We start from the raw sequence: 18,892 nt of genomic DNA, 5'->3' as shown, positions 1-18,892 counted from the left end.
GATAACAGAGGGAGGGAGTGAAACGCGAAAAGAACGGGAGGCAGCGCTCGGAGGCCTGACGTGGAAGGTGTCTGGACCGGAGAAACAAACTCCTGAGCAACAGAACCGGCGAAGGTCCAGTCCGGTCTGTCGCTTCACGCCACTCGGCAGGATGAGTCTGGATAAAGCAAAGCTGTGCGACTCGCTGTTGACCTGGGTAAGTCTGAAGTTAGCGAGGTTCCCGAGCGAGGCTAACCTGCCCCGGGGCTAACAGGTGACGGCAGGTGTTCGGCAAATTTACGTAAATAAATTCCTGAGGTAAAACGGAACGTTCTGTTTTACTCTCTGTGATAATATACAAGCAGTAACTAGTTCTTGGAAACGGTGTTAGCTGCTCTTCAGTCAAGCTAAGAAGCTGTAAACAAATTGAGCAATATGGTTTTGGTGGTCTGCTTACTAAAGCAAAGTTAGCTGCTAAACAAACGAACCCAAACGGCTTGACGTCAGCCTCCAACATGCTAACTTTCCTTTAAAGCTCAGACAAAACCCATTTGTTTGGCTCTTCCCCAAAGAGTAAAGTGACACACTGAGCACGAGTTGGTATTAGTAGCAAGTCTGCAGTCCATCATAAGTGTTTTAAAGTCTTTTATTTAAGATGAATGTAAAGGAGCTGGTTTGAGTCACTTTCATTAAGAACTGCTGTTTTGTTGAACCTCTGTTGCAGACTGAAGTTCTAATATAAAATTAGATACATTTAAGCTTTAAAGAGAAATACGTTTGAGATTCATACCTGTTTGTGCTTTTTGCAAACTGATCTGTTTTGTGTTTCTTTCTTTTTGTTATGAAGTAATCAAATGTGCCCAAAGATTAAAATACTTTTTCTTTTCTTTTTTCTGGTGATTTCTTGCGGAATTTTGTTTCAAATTATGTATTTGAAACATAACGTACAGTTTGATTTGGTTCATATTTTGTTGGAAGCAAATGACTTGGTAGTAATTTCCAAGCAGCTGGTTTGCAGCTGTATGGTTAAGTTTATATAAAGTGACTAATGTTAACATTTTTTTGTTTTTATTCTCAGTTACAGACATTTCAGGTCCCGTCATGTGATAACAAGCACAATCTAACAAGTGGAGTGGCCATTGCTCACGTACTCTACAGAATGTAAGCATTGCGTACTTATAGACTTTATGCTCTTCTGATTTGTGCAAAGGAAGGACTTAAATCAAATGTTTAAAAAAAACCCCCGACTAATTTACAGTTAGTCTGAATTCTTCAACTTCCGCTCAAATCAAAAGCTAGATGATTGAATCTTGAATACAATCAGGAGTTCACATATTCAGCTTCTCTGAAGATTTATGGAATAAGCTTAACACTGGGTCAATATATAATATTGACCCAGTGTGGGATAGAATGTCTTTTACATATATTTACACTTGTACAATTACTCACAGTTCTGATCTTTTTAAAAGCCTGATTTCGATTTTGGCTGATACAGATTATTTTGTTGTTGTTGTTTTGTTTTTGTTTTTGTCTCATTTTAACGGCAAAGTCATTAAGGGTGTTTTCAGACCTGATAGTCCGGTAGACTCGGGTCAATTGGGAACCAAAGTTGCAACATTTGTTACATTTTCAGCTGGTGTGGTTCTCTTTCACACTACATTGTGTCAAACGAGCCGGAACCTTTTGAAAAACCTGTTCCCCTCCTCGCCTGCGGTGGCGCTGCCCCAAAACCTGCTCAAGGATGTGATGCATAACTCTCTGAAGAGGACACCGAGCACAAATTCCTTCGTCACGAAATGTAAACCCAAATGTAGTGGCGTCATATTTTAGTCATTGTAGAATTTATCGTTTGTTGTTGCTCAAAACGCGCCATTTCTCCCGCTAGAATTGGAATATTGCATTTGTTTTGGTTGTACTTACCCAGAATGCCCTGCATTATAGTCCACTTCCTGCTATTGGATTGGTCTCCGTTTCACTTGGTGTTCATGTACGCATTTGAATCAAGACCTCAGCTTGCAGGAAAATGTTTTTGGTCCGTGTCTGAGCAGCTTGCCTAAAAATGTTCTAACATCAAACCTGTTGTTCCACTTCAGGATACTTTTGACTTTTTTTTCCTCTTCTTCTCACGAGTCCCATGTGTGTTTAAAAGAACAAAGGCTGTGTTACTGCTGCTGCTGCTTCCTGTGGATTATGATGTCCAGAGAGATGTATTGTGACTGCAGCTCTGCGTTCTCGTTAACAGAGACCCCTCTTGGTTTAATGAGACGTGGCTTGGCAGGATCAAGGAGGAGAGCGAGGCCAACTGGCGCCTTAAAGTAACGTTTGAAGAGCAGCAGAACATCCCTTTTTGTTTTTGTTGTCTTTCACTAGAACTAAAAAAAAAAATCACAGCACCAACTCCTGTTTCTGTTTTTCTAGGTCAGCAACTTAAAGAAGGTCCTGAAAAGCATGCTGGAGTATTACCATGATGTAAGGCGTTTCTTTTTTTTTTTTTTAGCGGTTCCTCTCAATGAATCAGAGTATCGTCAAAAGTTAATCTAGTTCGGTGATTTAATTCAAAACAGGAAGCTCGTATTGTTTATAATCATTCCAGACAAATTGATAATTGAAATGTTTATTTTTGGTTGCTGTTTTTTTTGGCTTTGTTGTTTCTCATCTTCTGTACATTACTCCAAGGTTTAGGAAGGTTTGCTGGCCGGTCGAGCTGCATTACAAATGTGCTCAAAACTTTGTCGATAATCCGCTAATATTGAAAAAGAAATTGTGGCGCTTTTGTTAAATGACAAACATGTTATATTGTTGTTCCCTCGTCAAAAACATACTTGGAGTGTTGCTTTGATTCGTTCATGCATCTTTTAGGAATCCTTTAATCTCCATGGCAACCATTTAGCTGTGCCAAACGCTTTGGTGGCCCCACCTCCTTGGAGCTTCATTTTCTAAGCTTCTGCCTCACAGAGCCCTGCTCAGCTCCTTCAGACTAGTCGGCATCAATTAGCAAACACCTGGTGGAACTGCCCGTCTGCTGAGCTCGTTATAGGAGCTGCTTCTCAGTGCAACATTGATTAAAACGTGGCTAGGGTTAATAGAGGAGCCATGTTGCGGTGACTTACTGAAGGTGAAGTTTCTTAAAGAGACAGAGGCCCAATTTCAAGGCCACCATTATAAAGTCAAATGAGCCATGTTTTCAAATTGAAATACTGCACCAAAAAAAATGTTAACTTTTTGACAATATACTGATTCTTTGAGCTGCGCCCTCACTTCTCTAGTTCTGTTTGGTTCGTGGCTGTGCTTGGACACGTGACCTTTGACCTTCTCGTGTCGCGGCCAGGTGCTCGGTCAGCAGGTGTCCGACGAGCATTTACCCGATGTGAACCTCATAGGCGAGCTGGGAGACGTGACGGAGCTGGGCAAGCTGCTGCAGCTCGTGTTGGGCTGCGCCGTCAGCTGCGAAAAGAAACAAGGTAAAAAAAATGAAACGCATGAATGGAATCCACGCATCAACCTGTGAGGAATGATCCACGAGATTATTTTAACTCTCAAACACAAAAACGGCGCTTTTTACCCCCCCTCCCCCCATTTTCTCAGAATAAACTTTAAAACACTAAAGTTTAATGAACCTGAGCTGGTTTCATTTTAGGAAAGATTATTTGCGTTAATCTGCATCTGGCTGCACATCCACAGCTTTTGTTGTCATCGTCTCCCAAACAGAGCAAATCCAGCAGATTATGACGCTTGAGGAATCTGTCCAGCATGTTGTGATGACAGCCATTCAGGAGGTGAGTGAGCAGCCCGACGTATCCTCTCCTTGCTCTCTATTTTTTGTTTGTTTTAATCCAGATGTTAGTCATGGGTGTAATTCATAATCTCCCCCCCCCAAATCCTGCTTTGTGCAGTTCTAAGAATAGATTTGGTGCTTTTGAGGGCCGACGCTGTAGGAGTTGATTAATATTGAGCTTAGGAAGATTGCCTTCAAATGAAAGATATTAATAAATCTGAGCAAACCTGCATCTGCCAATGCGGTTCCTGTCAGTTTTTATCTGTCACTTGAGCTCATTTCCTGCTGCTTGGTTTCAGCTTTTAGCGAAGGAACCGTCATCTGAATCAGGAAGTCCAGAGACGTATGGAGACTTTGACTACCAGGTAAATATCAGAAAGTCAGCACAGGAAAATTATGACCCAGAGGATCGTCTGTATTTATGTTTGTGAGGTGAAAGGGGTGAGGAAATGAAAAAAGACAATCCTTAATTAGTCATATTTTGGTTTTTTTCTTTATGTACAAAATGGATGTTGTTCAAAGTACATCCTGTACTTTAAAAGAGATGTTGTACGTTTTCTGTATTTAAAAACAGGCATCTAGTTTTCAATTTCTTTTGTTTTTTTTTGTTCGACTGAACAAGTTTATTTTCAGGAAATGGAACAAAATTTAGGTCTTTTTCTTTCAAAACACAAAATCTTACCAGGATCTCTTTTGTCTAGTCGGTGCAATTATCTCAGTACACTTGAAATACGACAAAACTAACCTACATGTAACATTCCACCCAGATTTAGGAGCTTGATTTAAGTCAATAATTCCTTAATATAGTTTTAATAAAGTACTAGTTCCTCCAGCAGATTATTTCCCCCTAAATTGAGACATTTTTGTCTTTTATAAGATTAACAACTGCTAGTGAACTTTTTAATCAATATCCAGAAATATTTTGTTGAAATGTTGTTAGTACTTTAGTTTTGCCTTTGTTCAAGTAAACTAAGACAAATGCAACAAATACTTTTGTAACATTGAGTGTTTTTGCAGTGTCACAATAAATCATGAAACGTGTGAAACTGTGAGCGCTCGCGTTGCTCTCCTGACGCGCCGGTCTCTCCTCCGATTCCCTGATGCGACGTCTCTTCTCTGCACTCTTTCAGTCCAGGAAGTATTACTTTCTGAGCGAGGTAGCGGGCGAGAAGGAGGACCTGACGCAGCGCTGCAGAGACCTGGAGCATCGGGTCAGTCGGAGTTCACGTGCTTTTTTAGCAAACATTTCCATTTCTGGTAGAGTCAGAATCGGTTGTTTTTTTTGTTTTACGAAGCTCTTCTCTGCGCCGACATGCTGCTCTCTGCCAGAGATTATCAGAACTTTTTTCACTTTAGCTTCTATTGGTTACCCTGCAGGATATCATCTTTCTCTCTGCTTATTTGTGATTTTTTTTTTCTCCCTCTTCCCCCTTTAACACACTTTCTTGTCAGCAGTTCCATAACATCTAGATGAAACTGACACATTGCCTTGGGGTGGATCGGTAGCCAACAATAATTTGTGCTTGCTCTCGGCCCACCTGTTTGTTTACTTGCTCGGCCCACACGTTGGGAATTAGTCAGCGGTGTTGTTTTAGGAGCTATTTGCCTGTTACTGGCCCGGCGCTGCAAACACGCAATCTGTCCTAAAAAGTTCAGCGCGGGCTTATTGCTGCCTGGAAAACGCATCCCGTTTGAAAAGTTTCCACTTGTTTTTTGGGGTTTTTTTTTCTGATGGTTAAAAGATCAGAATTGTTGGAGTTGTTTCCAACTTTAAAAATACAGCGGCGGCTCCAGAATAAGCATTCTTGTCGTATCTAATCTTAGCATGAGGATCTGGTTTAAACCCTCGGGGTTGGGGATAAGTGGAGCACTGTGAGGGAATATTGAGCATCAGCTGACTGAGCAGCAGTGACAACAGAGCATGTGAAGTGACAGAGAAGCTCGTGTTTTAAAGACCCTCTTTGCACTAAAGCCTGGTGAGTTTCTTATGTGTTATCTCAGGTTTTCTCTAAATAAATCTGCTTGAAAATGAACAAATTTCTTCACATTCACACACTTGGGAATATTTTGCTCAAATGCACTGAATTACATATTTATGTGATAAATCTGCACACTCATGTATGTGTGTATACAAACAATGGCATCATAAGCTTGGTCAAACTTTTAATTTGTTCAGTCGGCGCAGTTGTGTAATATAAACTGAAACCGAGAAAACCAAAAGGTGGAATACCTTGATCAAACATGTAAATATAAACTGCAACAAACCTTTAGGAGTTCTAAATGTAACGTAAAATAAATAATAAAGCACGACGTCGCTCAGAGAACAAAACATAGAATTAAACAGAATAGATCTGCCCTTATGGGTCGGGCACAGTGTCGCCAATCTAGAATTTCTTTTTCAATATCAATATTGTGTTCAGTGTATCTCTAGTCGAAGCACCTTTTTTTCCCCCCCACTAAAGTTCTCGATGTGTGTTTGCAATGTTTTGCATCAAGTTTCTCTGCCCTCCGCCAGCTGTCACTGGGCGTGGAGGAGAGGTCGTCCCTCCAGGCGGAGGTCCGCTCCCTGAGGGAGAGGCTTTGCTGCAGCGACTCTCTGGATGCCGCGACCACCGCCATCACGGGCAAGAAGCTGCTGCTGCTGCAGAGTCAGATGGAGCAGCTGCAGGAGGAGAACTACAGGTTGTTCCAACGGCGAAAACGTCATTGTGATAACCATCAGCTTTCCTACCCACATGTGAGATGTTTTGGCGCTAGACTCGACGGTCTTCTCGAGTCACCTCGGCCGCGTTTGTTTCTCTCAGGCTGGAGAACAGCAGAGACGACCTGCGCGTTCGTGCAGACATGCTGGAGCGCGAGGTGGCCGACCTGCATCAGAGGAACGAGGAGCTGACGAGTCTGGCCCACGAAGCCCAGGCGCTTAAAGACGAGATGGACATCCTCAGGTGGGCGGAGCCATTAGTGGTTCTCTATCAAAATCAGTCAGTCGTGAGCTGGAATGGTGATCAACGTAACTTAACATGTGCTTTAGCGCAGCAGTGTAGCACATGACACAATAAAGTTGAGATTTTTGTTGGTTTTTTTAATGTATAGCACATTTCAGCGACAACTTCAAAGTGCTTTACATCACAACAACATGATGCAATCATCAATGAAGAAACGACCAATAAAAATGACATCTTGTCAAATGCAAACACACTGTGAATGTATCCATCCATGTTCCAGTTATTATCAAATGATGGCCTTGATTTAAAACAAAAATATTCAATACAACAATATTACTGTTTATCGCGATAACTTCAGAGACAATTTATCGTCCAGCTAAACATATCAAGGTCACCCAGATCAGGACACAAAGCTGACGCCACCTTTCTTAATTGAAGGCGTTTGTTATTCATGTTCAGCGATAAATGACTTTCCCCAAGCATGATTAGCCGCTACCCTCACCCTCCGTCCCTCTGCTGCCCCCCTCAGACACTCGTCTGACCGGGTGAACCAGCTGGAAGCGCTGGTGGAGACCTACAAGAGGAAGCTGGAGGATCTGGGCGATCTGCGCAGACAGGTGCGCCTCCTGGAGGAGCGCAACACCGTGTACATGCAGCGCACCTGCGAGCTGGAGGAGGAGCTGCGGCGGGCCAACGCCGTCCGCGGTCAGCTGGACACCTACAAGAGACAGGCACGCCGCGTCGCCGCTTCATCTGTTGCCCATCTGAGCGATGATAAACTGAGTCTGGCTGCTGCACGTGTTTGGATTTTTATTTTTTTTTCTCTGTGTGTATTTATCTATGTTCTTTTTTTGTTTTCTTTTCCAGGCTCATGAGCTTCACACCAGACACACAGTGGAGGCCATGAAGGCTGAGAAGTGGCAGTTTGAGTACAAGAATCTTTATGACAAGTATGACGCTCTGCTGAAGGAGAAAGAAGTGAGTTGTTGCTCCTCGCCGGCGCATTTGGAAAATGTTGTGAGGATCAGCACTTCTCTGCTGCTGAGGCTGTCGCCAGGCAGATATTGTGCTGCAGACTCCCACCTGATCTGTTGCTTCTAGAAAAGTCTCGGATCTGACAACGATCCGTGTTACATAAGGATTGATGTCGCATTGTTTTATGAAAATGAATATCCAATATTAATAGGTTTGTAACGGTGACAAATTTAGCCGTATGATAAATTATCCAAGACGTTATTGCAATTAACGATAACGTTGTTGTTTTGACACCATCTTCAAGTAACATAACGCAACAGCAAACTGATTCTCAAAGATGAATCATTTTTAAATTCTAGTGAACATTCAACAGTGGAACTGGAAGACATTTTAAATATCCAAAATAAACAAAACGGATCAAATGAATTATGTGTAGTTAGGGCTTGTTGAGACCGAAGCACCAGACTGACGACTTTTGTTGTTCAGTTTTTGTAGAATGAGAGAAAAAAAGGAAAATGATAAATCATGCAAATAGAAATTATTGAGCTTGTTTCAATTTATCACACGATTGATTGAGTTCTTGCTTATTGCAACAGGACCAGATATTTATACTGCTATCATGGACGACAATTTGTACTACTTTCCTACAAATATCCATCACTGTCAACAAATACTCCCCTCCAAAACAAACGACAAAGAGGCAAATAATAAAATATCTGCTGCTTAGTTTGGTCGACTAACTAAACAGTTTGGATATCGATGTCGGGTATCGGTCCGATACCCAGATGTTAAAAAAAATCAGCCAGTTCCGACATTGAAGATTTATCGTGCATCCTTTGTGTAAAATGCATTGTTTGCTGATGTAAACAAAGTTAATCAAATCAGAACTTGGGATATTCTGGACAGCATGTTTCTAACGACCTTTTCTCTTCTGCAGCGCCTCATTTCAGAAAGAGACTCGCTTCGGGAAGCGAACGACGAGCTGCGGTGTGCGCAGGTCCAGCAGGGCTGCCTGAGCGGAACAGGTGGGAAAATCATCCCGAGTATTTGTATGTATTGATTGGTAACGCATTGAAACACGATGGCGTTTAGTAAAACTACTTCATGTATTTTTCTTTCTCCCTGTAGGAGACTTGTGTGACGGTGACGTGACGGTGGGAAACCTTGCTGCAGAGATCATGCCCACTGAGCTAAAGTACGTCCAGGCATCCATCTGAGGCAGCTGGTGCTGGGTTCATTGTGGAGTTTTATTTTTGGAAGCTGAACGCTCAGCTGGCCAGTGGATCAGTAACACATGGCGTCACATAAGAGCCTCCTCGGTCTGTCTCCCTTTCCTTCCCCTCATCCTGCCTTTCTGTTGTTCCCCATTTTCTGCCTTCGACAGGGAAACGGTCGTCCGTCTGCAGAGCGAGAACAAGATGCTGTGCGCTCAGGAGGAGACCTACAGGCAGAAGCTAGTGGAGGTCCAGGCCGAGCTGGAAGAGGCGCAGCGCAGCAAGAACACCCTGGAAACCCAGAACAGGTAGGAGTTTGTTCATGAATTCATTAAATGTTTCAACTTTTTTTTTTTCTTTTTTTTTTTTTTTTTTTTGCTCAGCAGTGTTGGATAAGCATTTCCCCCTGAGGGCCACCATATTGTGCGTTGCCGGGTATTAAACTGTTTATTTGGCTGAGGGAAGGAGTGATATCTGCCTAAATGTCAACTCGCCCTCTGGACTGCGTGTGGAGCGGAGCTGTGTGGGCTGGAGGACAGGCAGCAGAAAGCCAGATTGTCCCTACAGCGTGTGTGTTTACGTGCAGGCGTGTGTTTGTGTGTGTGTGTTTACATGCCTGTGGGCATGTGGACATGTGGGCGGACTGTTTGTGTGTGTGTGTGTGTGTGTGTGTGTGTGTGTGTGTGTGTGTGTGTGTGTGTGTGTGTGTGTGTGTGTGTGTCCAATGCAACACCAGGCTGAGGGTGTGGGAAGCATCCCCGGCAACAGGAGGAGAGGAGTGGAGTGAGCATGCTCAGTAGAGCGGAGCGCTGACAGGTGCTCACAGTAAATGCGCAAAGTTCCACTTGAAACATCTTTAACCCACAGTGGGATTACTAGATAGTTTAAATAAAGATAATTTAAGGATCCTTTTTCAAAAGAGGAGAGTGAAATGTGTGAAATGCTCAGTTCTGAAAAAAATCCCATACAGCTGATTTTAGAAAGTTCACTCATTGAACTGTTGGAGGAAAACGGGTTTAATCTAAACAGAAAGTTACATTTAGCTTAAATATTCAGTCTTTTTTAGCAATATTTTATCTGGGACGACAGGTCTGTTTCTTCTCCTCAACTTTATTTCAAACAAGAAAGATACAGGAAGGAAATAAAACGGACTGTACAGAACAAGTTGTAAACTGCTAAATGCCACGTTGTTTTGTGCTTTAGCATTAGCTTCTTCTAAATACTGTGTTACACTTTAGCTAAGTGCTATAACTCATTCACTCTCCTGTCTTTAGCACAACTATTAGCTTTTGCTAACAGCTGTTGAAATTGTCCCTTAGCTTTAGCATTAGCTTCCAATAAATACTGTGTTTATGTTGCACTTTATCTAAATACCATGTAGGTTTTTTATTTAATTTAATTTATTTTTTTCCATTGTTTCTCTCCAAAGCATTTTTGCGGCGTTAGTGGCTTGTATGTTTTGCGTCAGTAGGCAGACAGGAAAGCGGATGAGGAGAGGGGGGAAGCCATGCGGCAAAGTTTGTCGGGACCGGTAGTCGAACCCGCGACGATTACTAAGGCCTCCAAACGTGTGGCGTGCTAACCCCCTGCGCCACCACAGCACGCCCCCATGTAGGTGTTTTAGCAGAGCTATTGTTTGATTACGTCTATAAGGTTAGCTCAACTAACATTTTAGTTAGCAATGCGCTCCACTGCCTCTGCTGCTAACACAAATCAGTCAACAAATAAGATGATGGTCCTTAAACAAAATGACGGCGTCGTAGAGTTGGTTGTCATTTCAGCCTTAAAATACTTTTTCATAAAATCCACATTAAAATCTTCCTTCCTCCCTGTTGTCCATTCCAAGGTTGGACCAGCAGCAGATCTCGGAGCTGCGTTCTCAGGTGGAGGAGCTCCAGAAAGCTCTCCAGCAGCAGGACAGCAAACACGAGGACGTGAGTGGAATAATCTGTCTCTCCTGCTCTGTTGCTGTTCGCCGTTACTCAGCATACTGTCCACAATCAGGCGGATGGAATGCTGACTCTTCATACGGCCTAATCAACTTATCATTTCTGAAAACAGAAAAAGAAAAAGAATCGTTTTTGCACAGCTCACTGAGAGATTAGCTAGAAAAACCACTTGGCCTTGGAGGACTGCAGTGTTTGCTCTCCTTGTGGGACCTGTTGTGTGGGACTTTAACCCATGTTTGCTGTGGTGATTCAGCGCTAACGCCTGCCCCTCTCTGTTTGTCTCTCTCCTCTTCCCCTTCCCCCCCCATCCTACATCTGCCAAAATCAGGCCATCGTAAGTACGGCCCGTCCTCCGTCCAAGAGGTCCATGATTTCACTCTGCAACCGCTTGACTCTCGCTGCTTTTCGCAGGTTTTCATCCTTCACATAGTGTGAATCTTGCGTTAACATTTTGTTTTTTTCTCCTCCTCTCATTGAACCAAAGTCCTCTTTGTTGAAGAAAAAGCTGGAGGAGCATTTGTAAGTCATTCACCGCCGCTGCTGCTTGGCGCCGGTTCACCACCGATGGGATCCGTCTGAAGTGACTCATTTGTTTCAGGGAGAAGCTGAACGAAGCTCACTCTGACCTCCGGAAGAAACGCGAGGTCATCGACGACCTTGAGCCCAAAGCGGACGGCAACAGTAAGAACCGGTGTTTTTTTTAAAGTTTTTGTCCCCCCGACTCTCCCGGCTTATCGGTTCATGCTGTGGAGTTCTGAACGCGCCTGGCTTTTTTTTCAGTGGCCAAGAAGATCGATGAACTCCAGGAGGTCCTTCGGAAGAAGGACGAGGACATGAAACAGATGGAGCAGAGATACAAACGCTACATGGAGAAAGCCAGAACGGTCAGTCCTCATGGAGGAAACACACTCCCCTCATCAACATGCCGTATTAAAGACACGTTGATGAGCTATGAAATGATGGACGCTATGAAAGCCTCCCGTCATTTTATAGCTTCAAATGAGAAGAAATCTGCTAGATATTTACAAAACAAAACAGCCTTCTTAAAGGGACCCACAATCTGTTGTAATATCAGACTTTATTTGAGGAACATTTATTGCAGATTTATTTAAAAAAAAATACTGTTTACGGTAGCAAACGTATGCTAGGTGCTACAGCACTAGCTCCATCAGAAAAGTATTTTTTGGCGCTTTGAGCGACGTTCAACCCTTTCAGTTTGAACGCAAGTGCAGCAACGACAAAGGAAAGTGAAGACGAGGAGAGACTGATAGATTTTAATGCACTGACTGGACGTGAAGCCAAAGTCGTCTTTGTTGAAGAAACAAAGAGGAGTTTTGGTATTTGGTAATACCGGCACTTTTTATTTAAGTTTAATCAAAACTTTTGGTGTAACTGCATTGTGGAAAAAAATGGCGACCCCTGCAGGTGAAAAATATAATCACAGTGTACAATTTTTGAAGTTATGAGGTTTTGCTATGGGTGCGCCGATTTATTGACGGCGATTTTCAGAATTTTGGGAGATCGGTGATGGACCAATACTTTCATCCAAAAACAATCTTATCACCTTAGTTAAGGTCTAAAAATGAACCACTCTGCTCTTCTGCTCTGCAGTGAGAGACGTTTGACTGACAGACTCAGACACCAGGTCATGTCTCCACATTTGCAGTTAACAATAGTTACCAACTCGGCAACTTTCTTGCTACCTTTAGCCACAAAAAAATTGGTGTCGGCCAAAATCGGAATCGATAGGCCAGGCTCTTTAAAGATTGGTATTCAGTGATCTGCCAGAAAACAGCAATGGGTGCACCGCTAGTTTTTATGTTTGACAACTTTTAAGCTGATGAGAATATTTCAACATATTTTGGCCAACATATTGGGTCCCTTTAACTACTTGTTGCTGTAGGTTTTTTCGGCAAATTATTCTCTGATTTATGTTCGATGTTAATCCCCAAACATGCTGTAGAGCTGGAGTCTTGAAACATGAGATGTAACAGCAGCGAAGCCTTTCAAAAAGCACTTCTGTCTGTTAAACTTTACCTCATTTTTTTATGTCGCCACCACAAAATTAACGTGATAAATCATCACATTGAAATGTGTCATTTTGAAGTGGAGGAATGCATACGTTTTCTGGGTGTTTTGTTTAGTTTAGTTTTGTTTTCTAGTCTGACCAAAGTTAAGCTTCAAACTGCAACATGTTCTGGCACCAGTATGCTGTGGAAATGCTAATCTGTGAATGCAACTGTTTTATGTCGAGTAATATTCATGTTTTTGAATGACTTGACCAAAGCACACACCTGAAATCTGTTCGAAATGAAGAGACGCACACCACACTTTTCAGATTTACTTTCGACAGTTACCATCCCGTTAGGACGCATGTCCAGCGTGACGAAGCGTTTCCGGGGCGACAGAAAGGCGTCACCAGGAGGATGTTTTCTGTGTGCAGGTGATCAAAACTCTGGATCCCAAGCAGCCGGCTCCGACTCCCGACGTCCAGTCTCTGAGAAACCAGCTGACGGAAAAGGAAAACAAACTCCAGCATCTGGAGGTGAGCCGCGTAAAGAGCGTCGGCCGGCGACCTCCGCTTGTTGTTTTTTTTTGGTTTGTGTTTTTTTCCAAGGCGTCACTAAAAAGCTGCCGGGCGCGTTCGTCTCTCCTCCAGCACGACTACGAACGGAGCCGAGCCAGACACAGCCAGGAGGAGAAGCTCATCATCAGCGCCTGGTACAACATGGTCGGTACGAGGAGCGACGCCTCGCTCTTCCGGCTCCGCGTCTCAGCTCAACCCTTGCCGTTTCCTCCGCAGGGCATGGCGTTGCACCAGCAGGTGTCGGGGGAGCGGCTGGGACCTGAAAACCAGGCCATGTCCTTCCTGGCCCAGCAGAGACAGTTCACCAACGCCCGGCGCGGCCTGGTCCGCCTCCAGCCCAGATGAGACGGGACCGGACGGCCAGGTCCACCTCTACCTTGAAGCCTTCACTTGGACCGCTGCACGTTTCCCTCCGTCTCTTGTGTTGCTGCTGCCCCCTGCTGGCTCACAGCCACATGAGAGTGTTGTGTTTTTCAGCAGACTTTGTCACCTTTTGAGGTGATTCTTTTTGTTTCTTCTGTAGCCTCTTCAACTCAAGTCTTGTGTTTTAATCTTTTTTATCATTATTATTATTATTATTATTATTTAATATTAGGTAAAGCGGTACAAGTTTGGATCACTTTAATGTGATGTAGAAGGGTATTAGTAGGAAATGTCCGGTTAATGAAGGCGTAAAGTATAAAATCACTTCACTGTTTTCGATGAGTTCCCTCCCATCTTAGTCTAGAATGTAAACACTGGAGGGAACCCGGTGGTTGGGGAATGTTTGGTGTTCCCTTGAATGTTTTCCTGAAGTGCAAACTTCTTAGAACTCTTTACACTGGAGCACTTTTATTGTTAGGAAGCTGGACGTGTTTAGTGCCTTGCACTGGATCAAAACTGTTTCCTTTGTGGAGCCGACTGGCGATGAACATGATCAACCTCTTCTCTGTTTTGTGCATCAAAGTTTAGATTTATGGGTTTTTTTTTTTTTTTTTTTTCCCTCAATATTGTATTTTGGATTTTTTTATTATTATTTTTTATCTCCACACTAAAGGTTGAAACAGGGTATGTGGTTGTGGGTGAACGGCGCTCGCCGCTTCCCGCTGCAGGAGTCGTGTTAATCCCAGTTTAAAGCTGGATGATCAAACTACTGATGTTCTGCCGTTTTCTGCCGCTGACGCCTCATGGGAGGAAACTTTGACGTGACGCCAGAATCTGTGCCGTTTCTTGACAGGAAGCGAGCGGCAGATAAAAGGCATAATCAAACACTAAATCTGCTTTTTCTATACCTTTACCTTGACTTTTTTTTTTGTATCTATGCATTTTATTTTAATTTTTTGCTCTTCCCATATCAGAACTGCGATCTTGTAACTTGTTTGACCCCCGTTTGCGCTTTGTGCCGTTTTTCTCTTCAGGCCACAATCATGTTGCTGTGCACATTTTTTCTGCTTTTGTTTTATTTATGGTTTGAAGCCGTAGCATGGTGTGAAGGGGCTCGGTTGTGTTTTCATACGGTGGCCTGGTAGACGACACGGCGCCGTGACGGGGATCTGAGGCGTAGTTCTGTTCTGCTGCTGCACATCAAATAAACTGGATCCGAACAGGAGAATCACATCTGTTTTGTTTCTCTACAGTCACTCTTTCAGGTTCATCTAGAAACGTCCGAACATGAAAACGACATCAGGCCTTCAAAAGTAATTATACCTCTTGAAGAGGGGGAAGGAAACCTGTGAGAAAAAAACTCATTCATCTCAGAAATATTCTAGAAAAAACAAATCAAAAACTTTTGATTTCTGAAACTTCATTTCCAAAATATTTTCTAGAAAATTGAATAGATTCATCTCAATTTTTATTTTATTTTTCCCGCAAGCTTTCCACTTTTGGATCTCGGATATTTCCAAAACAATATATATATATAAATTCTGGAAAATTGCAGAGATTAATCTCAAAGTTTCTGAGTTTTGAGGTGGAAATGTACTCTTGTACTCTTCAGGGGGGTTTCCGTCTACAGTGGCCCGAATACAGCTTAACACTTCTAAATATTATAAATGATAATTATCCTTTCGGTTTTGTTGGAGGATATCTGAAGAAACGGCTTCGATGAAGACCGAGGGCCACGCAAGACAGGTGGTGGCAGAATCATGCTGTGGGTTTGAGCAAAAGTGGTAGAGGTTTCAAAAGACTGTGATCTACAGTGAGAAAATAAAATAAAGTTTTATAAACTATTAAATTGGTGGTCTGGGAAAAATTATGCCCAACGCTTTCCAGGATTTAGGTTTAAAATAAAGATTAAAGCCAGGGTTTTATTATGTAACAAAATGTGTAAAAGTTTGACTTTCCCAAAGCTTGGGCTCTTCTCTAGGAAGGTTGTGATAATTCAGTCACGATCTTAAAGGTCAAGATGAATAATCAAAACTTCTCACATCCTTTGTGCAAGTGTCAAAACAGCCCAGTGAACTACGGGAGGGCATTGTTTATCGATCACACCAGTTCACACACAGCTGAACGTCTCCATATGGCGTCACCAAAGATCATAATGATCCAATGACACAGAGCAACAACTCTGCTCTGTGTGGCGGTGAATCCTGGGTTTAAACAAATCTTTAGTTGGACGAATCCTGCCTGCGCTGAAACTGTACCTTCCTCCACCAGATTCTAGTCGCATGAACTCGTGTGATTTTTGTTCTTGCTGAATATTACGGTTTGTGGCTGCTCATAACTTCTTACATAAACTGAAAGCAGAACTCACGTAGATTTCCACAGATGTGATGAAATAAGGATATTCAAATAAGACATTGTTCATCTTTTTGAATTTGATATGTACAGACATGCAGAATAAGTAAACTCAGATTAAAGGTTGGAGACTTCCATTGTTTTTTTGGGGTTTTTTTAGACTATGCTACTCAAAGTATTTTATTTTTAAAAACTTTTTACATATCTTTCCCAGCGGTGTCAAGTCACTGCATTTGGGATGTGGAGTTGTACGACATACCTTCTTTATCTGCAGGGTGAAATATAGTTATTCTCTCAGAAATTCACATCAAAAAAAAGAAAAAAAAGAACGTTATTTCATTTCAACAAGTGCTGGAGGAGCTGAATATGTATCTTTTCATGTATAGGGGGATAAAGAAAGCCACGAAAATATTCTTAGTCAAATGTTTTTGCTAAGTTATTGCACGGTCTTTTTTAATCACCTCAGTGTCTGAACAGCGCCCTCTGGAGTCGTATTGTCGAATGACCATAGAATGTTTTGTAACACCGACACAGTAGGAGGCGCTAGAGACACAACGCCGTTGGGGGTGGAAAAAATAATAAACATGGCCGACCGACGGTAATGGGTGGCAGAAGTTAGCGACGATAAAGCTTTGACGTTGCTCGTTGTTTTTGTCGGTGTTTGAAGCGTCTTTCACGTTGAAGACTACATTTAACGTGTTGACACCTCCGGGAGGGGAGTTGACGGCGGAAGATAGTTTGTTTCTCACCGGGAGGCCTTACAAGAAACGGATGTTAGCCACGTTAGCAGGCTAGCCTGCGTCTGCTTTTGTTTTTTCAAGAATTATAACATTTGTGGACCTCAAGACGGACGTTTTCTGTTTCGCTTGGATATTTGTGCTTATTTTTCAGTGGTCGAATCGGTATATTCCTATTATTTTTCCTCATTTCCTGGGTCCAAATTAGCAATCCGCCCTTTTAAACATTTAGCTTAAAAACAAAGCCACAGTGAGCATTAAAAGCCGCTCGCTTTGAGTCGTCGGACTGTGGGTGTGAGACATGGATCCAAAGCGAGCACACGGCAAACATAAGACCAGCGGCGGGAGCAGCAGCGGGGGCTCCAGCCCGGCGTCTCCCTCCAGCAGCCCCGCGGCGTCGGGGGTGGCCAACGCGTTCGCCAACGACGGCAGCTTCATGGAGATTTTTAAGAAGAAGATGGAGGAGGAGCAGAGGAAAAAGGAGGCGCAGCAAACAGGTGGAGAAGCGAGAGCCACCGAGCAAGGACAGACCTCAGTGGAAAAGAAGGCCCTCCCTGTGACCAGCTTTGTAAGGGGTTCAGCAGTTGTAAGACGAGATAGCAGTAGATCAGCTCACCCAAGATGAAATACCGGGATTGAGTGAAATCTTGTGATTTATAATTGTAGTTTTTTTTTTAAGTATATATATATATATATATCGTATAATTAGACATCAGTATCAATATTCAAACTGCTAGCTGAGTAAGGGTTAGGGTTGCTCTTCACTGGTGATGCTTTCACTGGTGGTGCAGCAGGAGACTAAATCTAGTCCCTCTGCTCTGGTGTAGTTTCCTTCATTGGCAATCCACCTGCAAGGACCCCTGTAACGGTGTCAGTCTTCTATCCCCTCACCCAGGTGGGGAAGCGCCGGGGCGGTGTGTTCCTTAAGACCGGAATGGTTGCGAAGAAGCAGAAACAGGACGCAGGAGTAAGTATGGCAGCGGCCACATGGCTTTCCTACACGATATCTTGTTTTTCCGAGGCATAATCTAAGAATAATGGAGATAGAAAATGCAGCAGCTTTTGTATAGTAGTACTAAAAAAAAAATCAGTTTTTACTGGTTTGACTTCATTTAGTTTGTCTAGACTGCTCTAAAATACCTTAAATCGTTTATAGACCAACATTTGTGGTAGATTGTGGTTTAATTTCAGTAGGAATTGTTGAAAAGTTTTGTTTTGTTCATTTTTCTGGGTTTTTTTTCCATGCATTGAACCTAAAAACCCTCACATTTTCCCATCTATAAAACCATCAGCAGATTCCTCATATTAGGATTTTTGAGTTTATTGAAAATCAGACAGGCATTTCACATGTAACAGCAAAAAGATTCGTTTTTTTCAGAAGTCAAAATTTGTGTCCTTTTTTTTTTTTAAGTTACTATTTTGTATATATTTTTTTTGCATTATACCCTCTGTAACCCTCATGCTTTCTCCACATAGGCTGAGGCAGGAAAGAGCGATGCTTGGTCAAAGTACATGGCTGAGGTGAAAAAATACAAAGCCCACCAGTGCAGCGACGACGATAAAACCAGACCGCTGGTCAAATAGGCGAAGCCACGACGCTTTTAGGAGAGAAACCCACCCAGGAGGAGCTGCAGGGGAGACGACCTTTAGTGACCTCCTCTTACTGCCAGTTGAAGTCACCTTCACTGTCGTTAAAGAAAAAAAAATAACTTGCTTAGGCTGACTGAAGCCTTTTGTTTTGTTTTTGTTGTTATTTTTGTCTCATTTGGTTTCTGGTGTCAAAAGGTGTTGACGGATCTCGGTATCGTTTTTTCATGCCTTCGATGTCACATTTGTGTTAATCCATGTATAACTTAAAACAGATTTCATAGCCTACCCATGGTTTGAATCAAATCCGATTTCAATTGTTTTGTGTCCCTGTTTTTTTTTTTACATCATCAATGTCCTCATTCCTGTTTCAACCCATTTTCATTTGAGTTTCTGTTAAATAAATAAAAAAAAATCTTATCCTGATCT

General features: G+C 42.7%; 2 protein-coding genes across 4 annotated transcripts; both read left to right on the top strand.

The window, feature by feature from the left end:
• Window positions 1-15,020, top strand: hook2 (hook microtubule-tethering protein 2). Of its 2 annotated transcripts, XM_044100476.1 has the most exons (23): window positions 1-196; window positions 1,058-1,140; window positions 2,222-2,294; window positions 2,398-2,448; window positions 3,308-3,440; window positions 3,688-3,755; window positions 4,054-4,119; window positions 4,885-4,965; window positions 6,270-6,436; window positions 6,559-6,699; window positions 7,229-7,430; window positions 7,567-7,677; window positions 8,612-8,699; window positions 8,803-8,869; window positions 9,059-9,196; window positions 10,735-10,822; window positions 11,166-11,171; window positions 11,322-11,356; window positions 11,436-11,518; window positions 11,618-11,721; window positions 13,281-13,382; window positions 13,497-13,568; window positions 13,641-15,020. In XM_044100476.1, exons 1-23 carry the CDS (start codon window positions 152-154, stop codon window positions 13,767-13,769), a joined length of 2,133 nt encoding a protein of 710 aa, XP_043956411.1. In that variant the 5' UTR covers window positions 1-151; the 3' UTR covers window positions 13,770-15,020. The 2 variants fall into 2 exon arrangements, with proteins under 2 accessions (XP_043956411.1, XP_043956413.1); XM_044100478.1 differs by lacking the exon at window positions 11,166-11,171.
• A 1,663-nt stretch (window positions 15,021-16,683) lies between these two features.
• trir (telomerase RNA component interacting RNase) lies at window positions 16,684-18,889 on the top strand. Of its 2 annotated transcripts, none has more exons than XM_044100475.1 (3): window positions 16,684-17,373; window positions 17,704-17,843; window positions 18,353-18,889. In XM_044100475.1, the coding sequence occupies exons 1-3, from the start codon at window positions 17,178-17,180 to the stop codon at window positions 18,458-18,460; spliced, it is 444 nt and encodes a 147-aa protein (XP_043956410.1). In that variant the 5' UTR covers window positions 16,684-17,177; the 3' UTR covers window positions 18,461-18,889. The 2 variants fall into 2 exon arrangements, with proteins under 2 accessions (XP_043956410.1, XP_043956409.1); XM_044100474.1 differs by having other exon boundaries at window positions 16,686-17,444; window positions 17,772-17,843.
• Window positions 18,890-18,892: the final 3 nt, after the last annotated feature.

This window comes from Gambusia affinis, linkage group LG19 (assembly GCF_019740435.1).
Source record: "Gambusia affinis linkage group LG19, SWU_Gaff_1.0, whole genome shotgun sequence".
Classification (NCBI taxonomy): Eukaryota; Metazoa; Chordata; class Actinopteri; order Cyprinodontiformes; family Poeciliidae; genus Gambusia; species Gambusia affinis.
This window is presented reverse-complemented; position numbering and strand designations above follow the sequence as displayed.

What these genes read in the sequence shown, in the direction of transcription:
- hook2 (XM_044100476.1), top strand. Translation starts at nt 152, where the DNA reads ATGAGTCTGGATAAAGCAAAGCTGTGCGACTCGCTGTTGACCTGG. An exon ending in CTCTGCTGAAGGAGAAAGAA is followed by an intron (nt 7,678 to 8,611) that starts GTGAGTTGTTGC and finishes TCTCTTCTGCAG; the next exon opens with CGCCTCATTTCAGAAAGAGA. An exon ending in ACCCTGGAAACCCAGAACAG is followed by an intron (nt 9,197 to 10,734) that starts GTAGGAGTTTGT and finishes GTCCATTCCAAG; the next exon opens with GTTGGACCAGCAGCAGATCT.
- trir (XM_044100474.1), top strand. Translation starts at nt 17,178, where the DNA reads ATGGATCCAAAGCGAGCACACGGCAAACATAAGACCAGCGGCGGGAGC. An exon ending in CCCTCCCTGTGACCAGCTTT is followed by an intron (nt 17,445 to 17,771) that starts GTAAGGGGTTCA and finishes CCCCTCACCCAG; the next exon opens with GTGGGGAAGCGCCGGGGCGG. An exon ending in AGCAGAAACAGGACGCAGGA is followed by an intron (nt 17,844 to 18,352) that starts GTAAGTATGGCA and finishes TTCTCCACATAG; the next exon opens with GCTGAGGCAGGAAAGAGCGA.